Source organism: Amblyomma maculatum, chromosome 2, assembly GCF_055883805.1.
Source record: "Amblyomma maculatum isolate TAMU_Amacu chromosome 2, ASM5588380v1, whole genome shotgun sequence".
Taxonomy (NCBI): Eukaryota; Metazoa; Arthropoda; class Arachnida; order Ixodida; family Ixodidae; genus Amblyomma; species Amblyomma maculatum.
Window position 1 is genome coordinate 74,645,063 of NC_139345.1, and position 15,376 is coordinate 74,660,438.

At 45.7% G+C, this 15,376-nt stretch overlaps 1 protein-coding gene across 4 annotated transcripts in view; it reads right to left on the reverse strand.

Moving 5' to 3' along the window:
• Nucleotides 1-15,376, reverse strand: part of krz (beta-arrestin protein kurtz) — a 38,587-nt gene that overhangs the window by 4,472 nt on the left and 18,739 nt on the right. For 2 of the 4 annotated variants that reach the window (XM_084594510.1, XM_084594508.1), the window contains exons 2-7: nt 9,454-9,561; nt 9,302-9,393; nt 6,098-6,470; nt 5,374-5,594; nt 3,683-3,755; nt 360-503 (exon numbers count right to left, since the gene is read on the reverse strand). In XM_084594510.1, coding sequence (XP_084450636.1) covers nt 360-503; nt 3,683-3,755; nt 5,374-5,594; nt 6,098-6,470; nt 9,302-9,393; nt 9,454-9,539 — 989 coding nt within the window. In that variant the 5' untranslated portion in view covers nt 9,540-9,561. Of the gene's footprint in view, nt 1-359; nt 504-3,682; nt 3,756-5,373; nt 5,595-6,097; nt 6,471-9,301; nt 9,409-9,453; nt 9,562-15,376 lie in introns of all 4 variants that reach the window. The other 2 variants (XM_084594509.1, XM_084594507.1) reach the window with 1 other exon arrangement.

A 15,376-nucleotide genomic window follows, 5' to 3' on the forward strand; every position in this document is an offset into this window, starting at 1 on the left:
TCGAGCACATGCTTTTTTCTGTGTTCTGGTTCGGTTTGGTTTGTGGGGTTTGACGTCCCAAAGCGATTCAGGTTATGAGAGACGCCGTAGTGGAGGACTCCGGAAATTTCGACCACCTGGGGTTCTTTAACGTGCACTGACATCGCACAGCGCATGTTAAAGGCTGCTATAATCTCAGCCATGAAACGTTGAGGCTCCCCACATGTAAACCCCATACATACGAGCATCTACTACGGAATTCATTATAGACTGATTTGCTTTGGGACGCTAAAACTCCAGATGCTATGCTTAACCAAACCATCGCCCATAAAATGACTCAAGAAATCATGACTGTTTTCCAGCATGTCAGCTGGCCTTACATGGTTGAGGAAGCGAGGTTGGTGTCTTCATGTTTGAGCTGTCCATCAAGTGCAAGACCCCTCTTGTCCTTGTTGTTTGCCAGCAGGGGCCGCAGGTAGTACACCTTAGACAGGGTGAAGCCAGGGCCCACAGGGCACCCTTCCCTGGAGAAATGCGAAGGATACACTTCGAACGGCATGCATACATAACTTTAAGCACTAAGCTAGGTTCTCAAAGTTGGGTATTAATACCAATAAGTTTAAGATTGTGGTAGGTACATGTGTACGTAGTTATTTGGAACCCATTCTTCACGAGAACTTAAAATATCACTTCGCTAAAGCTGGACACTTGTCGGCACTATATGAAATGCAGAGCTCATGAAAGCGGTGATGTGATGTCCATACAATAACACTCACCAGGATCAGGAGTGATTTGTGACTGCATGGTAGCATAGGAACGAGCAGGAAAAGCATCACCAACATTTTCCAGACAAATGGCAATTAAAGGGGTCATGACAAGGTGGTTTGATGTAATGCAGTTTGGCACTTCTGCGGATAATAGAAAAGTCTGTGGTTCTACTCTCAAAGTTTTAGTACCTGATGTGTGTTGATAAAACACTATGGAAATTGGAATTGGGAAACTACTCGCACCAAGAGTGATCGCCATACCGAAATGCTTGCATGACATCACAAGAGTATAGATGGCGGAAAGTCATCTGCAATTCAGGCAACAACGTCAAAGGATGTGCCTCCATTAAAGACTGATGTAGCGGTCGTCCCTTGACGGCGGGACGGCTTGATAAATATGTTACTGCATAAAAATGATAAGAGTAATGTGCTTTTTTCAGCATAGTTAAGGTACGGTCGCAGTTGGTAGGCTAGGAGGCAGGTGCCTTAGCTGACTGACACTCCAATCTGTCTCATTACACCGGTAACAACGCCATTGTGGCAGGGGTGTCGCCCTCTGCTGTGGTCTGCAATGGTGCGCAGTTTGCTTTCGTTTGCTCGTCATGATGCTTGAGAACTGCATTTTATGTGGAACAATCTAGGCTGTCTAGTATCAACAACAACAGTGCTAGAGAAGTATTGCATACGTGACAGCATGTAGGAGTGCAGGAGAAGCTTTTGTGATTCTCGGAGACACCAGCTAATACAGAGCCTGTTAAGGATATGTCTGGCTTCCAAACATGCATCTATCGTGCCATTTTAGAAAGGTAGCTTCAAAATGAAGACTGCATATTTTGTTATGGTCTTCAAAACATATACACCAGCTGTGAACGAACAGTTGCCTACATAAGTACACGGTGAAAAAAAAAAATTGCTTAGGATGTTCTGTTTTTATCTGTTTCCATGGGTCACGCCCTCATCCAGTGCTGGTGGCCTGGTGTGACCCTCACACATACTTATCCTAATTTTAAAAAAATACATCGCCTCTGAGACGACATTTCATACTTTCACGATCTGTTCTAGGGTTTACTTGGCTTTCTTTATGAAGAGATGACATCACAGATACCACTGTGAAGTCATAAAAATGCTTTTAACACTTTTGTTTACAAATTAGGCACCATCCCACTCGGGATGCAGAAGTGGAAACTGGTGGCGTTGAATGCAGCGGCAATGGTGGAAGCACCTGAGGGTCACACAAGGCCAACAGTGCGTTCACAAGTTTTAGCGGTCACACGTGAGCATCGAGTGTAGTCTTGGCATTGGTGACCCCAAATCGACGGCTGCTTATACACTGCGGAACATGTGCATGTTGAACAGGAAGCGCTGATGTGACCCAGTCTGGTGAAGAGTGCTAAAGGCAGCCAACAGCTGTTGGCATTGCTTGTGGACGACAAATTTGGCCACTTTATTTAATGCAAATAGCTGCTGAGCGTGCTTTTAGATTAAACAATTTAAAATCATGTAAAGGTAATTGCAAAATGCATGCAGATACAATTAACAGGAAGCGCTGCTCCTACGCTGAGTCAACAACTCTCGAATATCCCCAGGCATGAGATCGCATCCTTGGCACTTCTTGCAGCACTTTATAGTATATGTAAACAATAAAACTGCCACTGCCACAGAATACAAGACAATATTTGTATACACAGAAAGCAAAGCGCAAAAAAAAAAGCGGCAAAGGACAAAGTGAGGACAGGACAAGCGCTACTATCAACAAATGTTTATTACTGTTCCGGAGCATATATATACACTTCAGTATCACAAGAGGAAAGAAGGGAAAAGAAACTACAACATATTCACGAAACATCTATCCTATTAGGTGGCACGTGAATATGTCGTAGTTTCTCTTCCCTTCTTTCCCCTTGTGATACTGAAGTGTGTGTGTATATATATATATGCTCCAGAACCGCAATAAACGTTCGTTAATAGTAGCGCTTCTCCAGTCCTCACCTCATCCTTTTGTCGTTTTCTTGTGCTTTGCTTTCTGTGTGATGATGAACCAACACGCCCAAACATTTTCCCGTCTGAAATATTTGTATACACAGGCTATGTAAATAAACACACTCCAGTAGGACTCGCACAATAAATGTTAAATGGTGCACATATTTACCACTAGTTATTTGCCTAACAAGCACCAGAAGAAAAAAAAAGCAGGTGGAGCTTTGGGAGCTGGCTGCTGTCTCGTGTGCAGTTGTGAATGAGATGAACCAGAGATAGTGGCAGCTGTTGTGGCACGAGCAGCGAAGCATTTAAATGGCACTGGGTTTTTAAAGTTGTACAAAAGCGGCCGCACATACATAATTTCGTATGTGGGCCATCGTTTTCCATGCTCTGGCCATGGCAAGACCAGTGATGGTTTTGCAAAAAGACTTTACCAGCAAATAAGAATCTATGTATGTTCGACTAAAATGCGTGCGTGCCGAATTCTTCAAGGATCACTAATCTCACACATTTTGCTGAAAGTGCCCCCCCCCCCCCCTTTCCTAAAATGTAGTTCTGCTGCAAAAAACTTTCCAAGTGACCCCCTTCCATAGCATACATGCATGCACCTCTACGCAACGGACATTGAATAACAAACGACATCATTTTATGTCAACGATCAACAGTTGCCAGACCAGCAAGTTGATTTCAAAGGAATCTAAAAAATATAATTCATGTTAAAATTATCTACTGCACTGAATGAGCTGAAATTTTGAGATGAAGAGTGCACAAAATGCAATGATCAATGTTTGTTCAAATATAAGCAGTCTTAACTCCTTTAAGTAGCCATTGTTTTCTACTGATGAAATTTTTCTCTTGGATATCCCAGTAATTTTTGTTAAGTTTAAAGTCAGTTGCTGCTTCAGTAGGACAATACATTGCTTATTTCTTTCGTGCAGAACAAGAGGGGTACTCACTCAGAGTCTATCTCAGCCACCGTGCACTTGTACTGTGCAGTTGAAAACAGGCAGATGTCAGCAAACTGGCGCACTGCAGAAAAATTAAAAAATTAATAAAGTGAAGTAAATTGATGGCCTCCATGCTCTAACTATACTATTTCCATGATTAGAAAAGGATTTGAGTAACATTCTACTTCTTTTTTTCTTACGATGCATGCACAAATGTGTTGACAAAACTCTATCTGCATGTGCTTAAATCAATCATTTCGGGCCGCTAGTTTCCTGAGGTAGCTGCAAAAGTAATTATTTTTTAATTCTTATTGCAGACACTAGGAATAGCAGAACAATAGTAATGTGACTTAGTATTTACTATATTTCAATGAATATAATGCAACCGCAAATATTATGTGATGGGGAAGGACGTGGCCTTTCACACAGCAGGATATCCTTTGAGCTGCTGTACTGTCGCACCACCGTTCTTTGATACCTCCTCTTTGTATTCGTTTGCCCCTACGTTTTGCAGCCTTGATTGAGGACTTTGAGCTTGCTGTAAATATCTCAAAGAACAGAGAGAAGAAAAAAAAAACAGTATAGTATATTCGTATTGTGAATATGGTACTCTGATGCACATATTTGCAATGCAGTATTCAGTTGAATTCTCTTGACAGTTAAAATCTGATAACAAATGAAGTTCTACTCATGCCTTGACAGCAAGCTAGTATGTCAAATGCAATGTGCTCACACCCTTTTAAGGTAAATCATGACAGTGGTGCCTTTTGAAAGCAATATTTATAGTAGGGCAGAAAAAAATGAAGTCTTCAGATTCAAGAATGATCAGCATCTAAATTGACAGCTTCTGCTGGTCGTAATAATGAACTGCCCAGGAAAAAAAGGATGAAGAGCAGTTGGAAGTAAAGCTTTTGTACAGCTGCATCCTGCTTGTGGGCACAGGCACCATAGCAGGCACAGGATTGTGCACCAGAGAATCCTCAGAAAAATTATGCAGTCACTTTGGGAGTATTGTTTCAAACAAGTGCCATTCTTCAAGTAAAGAATACCAAGGGCTACCTGACGCTGAATTTTTCCAGCCACCTTTGGTTTTAATGAAAGCACATTCGAAGTATGCAAGGCATGTTTCTAAAATATACATATTTATTTTATGTGTTAGAATTCCACAAAGTGTGTTTTTTTTTTCTTAAATTCCCAGAATTCAAAATATTCCCTTGCAGAAAATTCGGAGCCTCACCAATAGCAGTATTTATACAACAATGCAAGTAGAAAACAATAAAACCCACCTAACATGACCAGCCATGCTTTCAATGCATATTCAAAGGTGTGAATAACATTTATTACAATGAATGTGTCTAGTACAGCTCATGGCCTCTTTGTTCTGTGCAGTCGCACACTTCGGTCAAGCCTTTAGGCTCTATTAATGTTGGAGTCTATTTTTTAAGAAGTGTGAGTGCTATCTACGTTAATGGCTTTCACACTCTGTACGCCAGTGATATGAACAGTGCATGTGAAGATTTCTCCACAAAAGACCAAAGCTAAAATCTGGCAACACTGACCTTGCTGTTCATACTGTTCTGAACTTCCCAGCCAACATTACTTCAAGACACACAGCTTAGTCGCGCTAGAGCCATCTCAACAGACTGCACATGTCACAACCAAGACCATAAATGCTGTAGGGGAATCAATGGTAAACGCACCAGAGACCTTGACCTTCTTGACAGTGCGATTGGAGTTGTTTGCAATATGGACATTGACAGCAATGTCCTCTCCATGGTGGTAGAGTTCCTTGTCAAGGGATGCCTCCAGGTGCAGCTTGTTAGGCGACATGACAAACTCCTTGCTCACCTCCACGCTGGGCTGTTCTCCCTGCCGGCTGGGCGCGTACATGATCTTTCGTATCGCAAGGCGTACCGAGTTGCTGCACGAGAGAAAGAAAGCAGGAAGCAACAAGCTGAAAAACGGCTCTGCAGCCCATCCTGCTCCTTCCTCAACAACCCAAAAGTCTGCCAATCTATCTACTTATCAATCCTTAGCTGTCTGATAGCAACCAAACCACGAAGCTGCTTGCCAAAGACTAATGTAATGCCAGACATAGTACAGTAGGTAACAAAGACATTAATTTCAAACTTCACAGCTGGTAACAACTGCATGCATGAAACAATGCAAGTAACAAGAATGACAAATGTGTTATCAAGTGTAAAGCACATTTAATCTGCATAAAATGCAGCCGTGCTCCTAATAAGGCCTTGTAATTGACTAAGGTGTACCCAAACCTCTCAAATTCCACCTGTGCCTTGTGCTTAAATACAAACACGTGCTCAGTACTGAAATCCATAATTTGAAAATCATAAGAACCATGTGCACTCCCAAAATTTGCAGCGTTGTCTATGTGCAGCAGCAAAGCAAATGTGTGCCACTCACCGCTTGTGGGGCTTGTCATCATGATTGTCTGCCACATAGCCCTTGAGCTCATAGTCAACTCCGCAGGGCTTGCCTGTGTCCCCCGGAGCGGGCTGAAGGGTTACTGAAGCAGGACAGTGGGGTGGCAGCTCGAAATAGAAGGGGTAAGCATTGGGGCCGAGCTTGCGCAGCAGCCTTTCCTGCAGCCGTGTCAGCGGTCGCCCAGCAGACTCCGGTAGAGGAGGATAAATTTGCTCTGATGCCAAGTAAAGGTCCTTGCGAAATGTCAGCCCCAACACATCGAGGTCTTCGCGGCCATACCGGAAAGCCGCCAAAACGTGTCCAAAAACCTTGCGCTCTTTTATGTATTCTGGATCAATAAGAACTACTCCATCTGAAATGCAATGCCACGCAATGTTTGCACCCTAGAACATGAGAGGATGCACACCACATATCACTTTGAAAAACAACTGAATAAAAATAACTGCGCTGCTCGTACAAGCAAAAGTGGCACATATAAGTACATCTGCTCAATTTAAGGCATCTAAATAAACATTTTCAAGCGCACACAAAAATATGGTACAGGGACAGTCTAAGGTTACTCAGTAAGCCCTCTCTCCCGCTGTGGCTTAACTAATGAAGATTATAGCATACAGCCCTTCACCAATGACCCATATAATAGAAAAGACAGATTGTATATGCTGGTGGTAGGCAATCTAATTTAGCTATGTGTGAGGACAGCATGGCCTGTCTTGTGCTTAGTTCACAATTGTGGCATAAGAAGGAAGAAAGATGTGCTTCCTGACGCATAAAATTATCTGCACAAACTATGCAGTAAAAGCTCGTTAATTCGAATTTCACGCGACCGAAAAAGAAGTTCGAATTATCGAATGGTCTCGAAAAAACTGACAAAAGCCATTTACATTACGATGAATTTACCGAATTTACTCGAGTAATGAACCCACTTGTATATAGAACGCGACCACTACTTTTGCCGCCTAGAATTTGAAAAAAAAAAAAGAAAAAAAAATTAATCGCGCTGTCGCAGTTCACAGCACATCTCTTGGCAGCATGCCAAGATGCTGCGCAGCGATAACATCACGATGCATGTACAGGGTGTTGCACAATTAGACCCGCGCTGTAGAATGCTTCTCCCAGCTAAACCGCGGAATCCTTGCAGTTCAGATTTCGCACAGAAATCACATTTTGTCGCTAGTATTTTTTAATACTAAATTTGTTTGTGGTACTTGCCTGATTCGATCAGAAGAAGTAAAATATTCCCATCGCCTGCGGCGGCGGCGACGCCAGACGAACCGCTGCCCCAGCGATGGGACTGGTGGCGCCACCTCATGCTGCTAACAACAACTCTGTAGCAGGAAAAGAGGGGGCGAGCGTTTCTGGCAGAAGGTTTGAGTTGTTGTAAGCAGCATGAGGTGGCGCCACCAGTCCCATCGCTGGGGCAGCGGTTCGTCTGGCGTCGCCGCCGCCGCAGGCGATGGGAATATTTTACTTCTTCTGATCGAATCAGGCAACTACCACAAACAAATTTAGTATTAAAAAATACTAGCGACAAAATGTGATTTCTGTGCGAAATCTGAACTGCAAGGGTTCCGCGGTTTAGCTGGGAGAAGCATTCTACAGCGCGGGTCTAATTGTGCAACACCCTGTATATTTTGACGTTAGCCCTAGCGGTTGGGAGCGAACTTGGCAGAATGCCAGCGCTCTTGACTCCACGCCGTACAAGCAGCCTTCACGTGTTTCACCGCACGACGCACTGAACGGCACTTCACAAGCGCGCGCGCGGCCGCTCGCCTCGGCACACATTCGTCGTCACCGCTCCATGGTGTCACGCGTTCATGGAAAACGAAAGGCCAACGAAGCTTATGCTATGTCTCGTGATGCCCGCACAACCAAATTCTAGCGATAAAACGTGCTATATTTTCAGATTGCTTCCGGATTTACCGAGCTGTTAGGCTTAGCGAGTTCGCCTCCTTTGGTTGCCATGGGGACCAGACGGCGGAAAGCGCGGAAGGTTCAAATGAGGTTTCCCGGTCTCGGCCTGGATTGACAATTGGCCGATTTCGTCTTGTCTGACGAAAACGGTTTATATAACCGGTAGTCTTAAGGTAGTTTTTGCACAATAATAGTGCTTTTTGATGAATAATATAACGTTGTTTGCTTTTATATATTAAAATGCTTTTCCTTGGCTACCTTCGTGGCGCTGCAATCGACGAACGCAAGCCCGGCTCCGCTGCGTCGGGAAAACCCCTATTCTAAAACTCGCCGCTCGGCTAGCTACCGCCGTCCGAAACGAAAACACTACCGCCGTCCGAAACGTCGCGCAAAGGCGATCGGTTAGTTGGCTGATGCGCGACCAATGACCGTCGCCGCGGGCTGACGTGGACGGCGCGAAGCTCATAAAAGCGAAACTGAAACTATACCTAGTCGACGCATTAAGGTGGTGCTGGTTGAGCCGTGTGTGTATCGTCAACTTGGCGTTGCGAGCACGTCAGAGGTTCGACGAGTGCTATTTTGAGGATCGCTTACAGTACCATGCAATCGTAACCGGACGCGGCCTAACCGCGGCGTATACCCGTAGCGCCTGTGCGACGTCATAATGCTTTACATGGGCATCGGCTGTGGCCGCGCCGACAGAAATGCTTATCCGTATTTCCGAAATAATGGGCTTCTAATTAACAAGCACTGGGTTGCAAGTCTCGCAGGACACGCGAAACACAACAAGCACCTCCGCCGTCACGCCGGTCATGCTTTACCCATTCTTCTATAGTTTCACCTGGTTTTACCTTCGTCCCCGTTTTGGACGAGCGCAGTCTCGTAACGATGCCGCCCTATCCCAGGAGCGTTTCTTTAGCCATATGCTGGGCGACAGGCCGCCCAGACGCGCGCTAGTTCGAATTATTCGTAGCGGAACTGACCCGCGTTCAAATTAACGGGCATTTTTGTACACGCTTGGCTGAACCAAGTAGTGTAATTCGAATTATCGATGTTCGAATTAACGAGCTTTCACCGTAGAAGAAAGCATGCTATCATATGAGCATCGCGCAAATACTGAAATGATTGTGTTTTTAAACAGACAAACCATAGTTATGCCAATGAGGTGTTTGTATGTGGCTGGCACCACCACTATTCACGTGCAACGTAATGCATGCCCCTATGTGCGCCCTAGCAGCTTGATATGAACAGACGCTGTGCGCGAGTACTCACCTATGGGATCCACACTGGTGATGTGATCCACAAAGTCTCGCTTTCCCAAGTACATTGTAATCTTGCCATTTGGTGAGCTCTTTTTGAACACCCTGCATACAATAAAGCTGTTGCTGCTTCAATGAACACTGTTTTCCATGTCGTGTGCATACCTTGTGCCTCCCTGCCTTTTGGCCGACTCCTCGGCAGCAGCTGCTTCTGATCCAGCAACAGATCCTGGGGCATCCTCCATGCTCATGTTGGTGACCAGCACAAGAAACCTGAGAAACACATTTTCATGACAATCTTTCAGAGCTCATTTTTACAGGAAAATAATATACGCAACGCACAACTCTCGATTATGGGTCCTCGCGATGAATAGTGGCTGTGTCGTTTGCCTGCTCAGTGTTATTTCAATGATTGGAGCCCAGTCATGGCTGACAACTGCATTTCAATTAAGGCAAGTTGCAGAGATGTCCACTTAGTTTTGTGTTTTTGTGGGGTTTAACGTCCCAAAGTGACTCAGGCTATGAGAGACACCGTAGTGGAGGGCTACGACAATTTCGACCATCTGAGGTTCATTAACGTGCACTGACATCGCACAACACACGGACGCCACTCTGTTTCGCCTCCATCGAAACGCAGCCGTCAAGGCCGGGATTCGATCCCGCTTCCTTGGCCACAGTAGCCGAGCGCCTTAACCGCTGCGCCACCCCGGCCGATGCTCACTTAGTGAAGTTTTGGTTCCGCAAAGAACTTCACGTGGTCAGAGTTGATAGACCAATTTTGCTTCACGCACTGGGCATATGCACAGCTATGTGGGAAGCCGCAACACCTGTAGTTTTCGTTGCTTTGTCACTGCTTCCGATGAAGCCTTGAGACATATACCCAGCCCAGCCACACTGTAGGGCTTTGCCAATCAGTGCTCTTCTGGATTACTTTTTAGACTGCAGTTAAGATAAACTGCAGTGGAAATGTTCAATTTGTTACTTTCAGCAATGAGTGATACTCTCTTGACATGTCACATTAATCCTCCCAGAGGACAGAAAGATGGTTAGAACTTAACAGAGTTGCAACAGCGATAGATTCTAAACAAAATGATTGGTCCAGGAACAAATCGTGCTATACAATTTAAAAGCACAGCTGCTTGCACGCCCACGCCTTTCTCGTTTTCATACCTTCCTCCGAGAATGATTGCCAAACAGCTGCGCCGAGGATCATAACTACTGGCATCCTCCGTAGCAGCACTGGCATTGTGGCGCTTTCATGAGATCAATCTCTCTGCAGCCTTTACTATCTGCCTCATAGCCGACGTTAGTTAAATGCAAAAAAGTAACAATGGATGCAACTTACAAACAGCTAATGACTAATGCATCAGAATATTAAAGAATCCCACAGCATTTTTCCTAAATGACACTTGAAAGCAGCAATATTTACTTTGTCCACTATGCTTTACTGCTGCGAAGTCTAGGTATGCTGCTACAGTCACATATATACTGATGCTGCTTTCAAGTTTTATACTCAGTCATATCAGAGCTAGTGCAAAGTAGAGCAGCTATAGACGGTAAGTAATTTGCAAGAGATTCCATTACCCCTGTTCACTGCAATGAGCTGAGCTCTACTGATTTGCTCCAATTTTTTTCTGGATCTGTTGAAAACACCTTTCCTGATATTTCACTGTGGAGCTGAGAAATGTAGCAGAACTTAATTTCTCCATATGGTAGTCCCCTTTTCTAAATGATAGACAGCATCCGCAAGCCCTGACATCAGAGAAATAATTTACAGTTAGTATAGCAACATTATGGACACGATGACTGCTGCATATCTAAGTGGGATGCAGTGGCAATGATGTACATGACATTAACCAAGATGTACAGCATTTGTTAAAGCTGCTTATATTTTCATAAAATTACAGCCAATTTGCATGGCTATCAAGTGCTGTAAGTAGCTACGCACCACTGTTTACCACTTATACACATTTTGTACACATTGTACACATTTTACAGTTTATTATGCTTTTTTTTATTTGATATAAAAATGGATTCCACTCTGTACATTGTTTATTTTCATTTCTTACATTTTAGTGCAGATTAACGAACACAGTTTTTTTTTTTTTTAGCATTTCAGTGCTCATGAACAAATAGTTTTGTGATATGGGCCGCGGCGTCCACAACGGTGACACGTCCTCGCTATCTCACAGGGTGCATCTGCGGCCGCTTCACCTCCTCCTTAGCTGAAATGCGTGAAGCGCGAGTAAATAATTATAATAATTGGTTCACGGGAAAAGAAAGGCGCAGTATCTGTCACACTTGTTCTGTGGACGCCTGAACCGCGCCGTAAGAGAAGGAAGGGGGAGCGAAAGTGGTTTGGTTTGTGGGGTTTAACGTCCCAAAGTAGGTTTGGTTAGTTTGGTTTTGAAGCGAAAGCTGCACTGCGCCATGTAAAGCCAAGGTCGCAGTGCAAAACCAGAACCGCTACTGCGCATGCGCTGAGCAACAGGTGCGCTGGGCCGCCGCCGACTCCGCTGTCTTGCTGAGCCGGGCTATACCTAGCTAAATGGGCTACAAACAATATAAACAAGCTGCGACAATAAAGAGCTTAGGAGCTTTACTACCTGTAACCATGTGTACAAACACACTAGGTTTAACCGGAGCTAAATCATCACAATTTTTAATGTGTAAGCATTGTATGGCTATGTTTGCGGTCTCGTGTCATCACGAGCTTGTCTGCACGAATACGTTCGAACGAACGAGTTTTAGAGCGCAGCTCTTTGGCGTCCGTTCCTGGGTTTCGCGTCGGCGTCGACCTCGTAACCAGCTCCGCCCCCCTTTCATCCCCCCAGCGCTAGCAGCGACCGACTGATACCGCTGGATGCCGCTGACGCCGCTAGAGAGTCAAGATGACGTGACTGCATAGAACACCGTCGCCGCCATGCAGAAAGAGGAGGGGAGGGGAGAAAGACGTGGAACCAATGTCGGATCATAGGACTGAGCGGAGGAAAGCGAGAAAGTAGTTTATTTATAATTGAAGAAAACTGACATATTAGGTATTATCCAATCACTTATCATGGCTCAATATGAAGCCAACCCCACGCGCATGAACTCCGCACCAAGAAAAAAAAAATGGCAGGGGTTGCCTTAGCTGTACATGTGGCGCCGTCTGCATGAGAGCCGCCGCATCAAACGGCGGATTTAACTGTGGCCTCTGCGAGCAGCTGCGGCGCAATGGCGCGCTGGATAACGGGAGCCCTCGAGTTTAACTTAGTTTAACCTGTTAAACCAAACCTGTGGCGCCGTCTGAGAGCCGCCTTGTCAAATGGCGGATCCTTAAACCTGCTTATAACGAGCGAGAGGATCTGCTGCTGTGGCTCAGCGTTACAAACAGTTAAAACCTGATTAAGTCGGATGTCAGGGCTCGTACCTCTCCATGCAATGAAGAAAACAGCCGCGGTGGCTCAGTGGTTAAGACGGCCAGCTACCGAATCGGAGTACCCGGGTTCGAAATTGACCGGTTCCAATCAGCTCCGATTTTGTTTAGTGTGCACAACAAAAGGCCGCGGTCAATCATTATTCATATTGTTACGGACGAGGAAAAAGCGGGCAGGAGCGCTCGCGCTAGGCCCGCCGCGATTCATTATATCCCCCTGTGTGGGTATGTGCCACTATTTTAGAGAAGAACAAAAATTATCTTAAGGTCATCGGTCACCTTCTCTCTGTTCTGTTTACCTGTGTTCACCTGCTCACGGCTCCGTAACATTTTGGTTGGAGGTGCTAGGTAATTCATCTCATCCTAGCCCGGAGCTTTGGCGTCCCGCGTCTGCAGCTCTCACCGTCTGCGGTTAGTTCCTGGACCCATCGCTTGGCTGGACCCCAGCCTGCCGGATCCGACCTCGTTGTTCCACCGCCCCGACCACAAGACGACGGAGAGACGCTGCCTATTAACCCCACTGACCCGAGACGCCATCCACACGACCAAGAAACGACGAGAGAGCCGAACGACCATGACCCCAATGACGCGATGTGCCGACCAAAGGCCCCAACGACCCAAGAAGCCGCCACATATGAAGACATCACCCCTGCCCATGCCACGCGGTGCGTGTCTGGTACTCGGCCATGGGATCATGGCGACCAGTAGGCCGAAAGCGTCCTGGGCCAGGCTTCATCGGGGAATCATCGTGGCGGCAAGCCGTTGTCTTCTTCCTCTTCTATTTTCAAGCATCCAGTCACGCCCATCATCATACCATGGATCTCATCGACATCGACAAACTTCCTCATCCACGATGTGGCTGTGGAGACAACCAAACGACGCCTTGAGAACTGGATAAGGCATACTAGATAAATAGTGTTGGTGGCGTTGCGCCAGGGCGAGGCAGACTTCGTCACAGTAGGGAATTTACTTGGCTAGGGCCTGCCTGGTCCACCTGGTAAAAAAGGGACGCCTCAGAACCAAACCAAACGATCGGGACGATCGCTCGGTGGCCCCTGATAGTGTTACAGACGAGGAAGAAGAAGCGGGCAGCCGCGATTCATAAAAAAAAAAAATCATCTCAAGGTCTTCGGTCATCTTCTCTATGTTCTGTTTGCCAGTAAACAATATGCCCCATCCCTCCCTCCGTCGGATGGCGAACTTGAAAGGCCCTTCGGGGCAACGTTTTTTCAGGGAGACTCGCGCGTTGGAGCCGCCATGCCATACTTAGAGTTACGTCCTCGCGAGATCACGTAGTTGTGAAGCTTAGCCAATCAGAGCGACGGCATAAACAAGCAGGACCGGACCGGACAAGATTGTTCGGTGGTGCTGAGCGGATAAGTGCTTCCGCACTAAATCTCCCCCACATATAACCACCGGCCGGACCTATATTCAGGAGGACATCGTTTTTCGTGATCTTGTTTCTCCGACGCTGTCTGGAAGCGCTGCAAGGTAAGGACAGCACGTGGGCGATCGAGGTGCTTAAATTTAATTCAGTGCCATCACGGGGAACAGGACAGCCATGCAGGCCACTGGAATATACTATCAGTCCATCATCAGCCTTCATGCGAGGAGAGAGCACCGAAACCAACAAAACTACGTGTTTTCAAAGAAGCTTTGCCCCTGGAAGTGCAGCAGACATTGGAAATCGGCTGCAGTGGCGCGACGGGTGCGTGCACGCTTACGAAACCTCACCAAATTGAAGGCCGCGTCAATTCAGAGGCTGCTCAACGTTCACGCCTCAATGTCGATGGCCTGAACCTGTGCTTTCATAATAACTGAGTAACTTGGCCGTGGCACCGTATGACGTCAAGAGATGCCTCCTGCGCTGGCGCCAAGCGCGGAGAGTGTGCAATAAGCGGATGTGCCACTTCCGCGACAGCCGACCGCATTCAATCACGACCTCGACGTCGGGCATATGGGCCTGAACCATGTGGCCTGAACGTAGCGATTCTTTTTCGCTTACAAGTAAATTCATCAATCGTATATGAGCTGCATGTGCATATGCATGCAATCGTAGCATATAATAATTCAACCATATTGCGAATAAACAATCAGAAGCAGTGTTATTAGCCGCCTAACGTCACAAATATTTTGTTGTGTGCTTTTTATTATAAGCGCGAGGCAGTCGAGATGCTCGCACGCACACACATGCGAAGAGCCTCAACAAAATAGGCGCATGCACATCTGGAGAGCCGAAAAAAGGACCTCAAGGACGAGAGTGTCGAAGCAACGACATTCTTCCTGGACGATCGAATGCGCAGTCACTGCGGGCGACGACCAGAAAAGAGGCAGTTCTATACGTAGGTATACGGGATGCGTTCAAAAGAGCTACTTTGCAAAATAGGCCCTCGTGTAGTGCAAACTTGGAGAATTCTGTTTAAATTGAGCAAAAAAAAAAAAAAAAACGCGAAATCTATATATATATATATATATATATATATATATATATATAGACATAGATTGCTTGTTACTAATGGGCCAGAGTTAAACTCAAACTCAAACTTAAACTCTCAATTCTACCTTGAAGAGGGACGGTCCACCGTCCGAAACTGTTGGAACAAAATAGATAATCGGGAAAGTTGTGTGACATCCTGTTTATATATATATATATATATATATATATATATA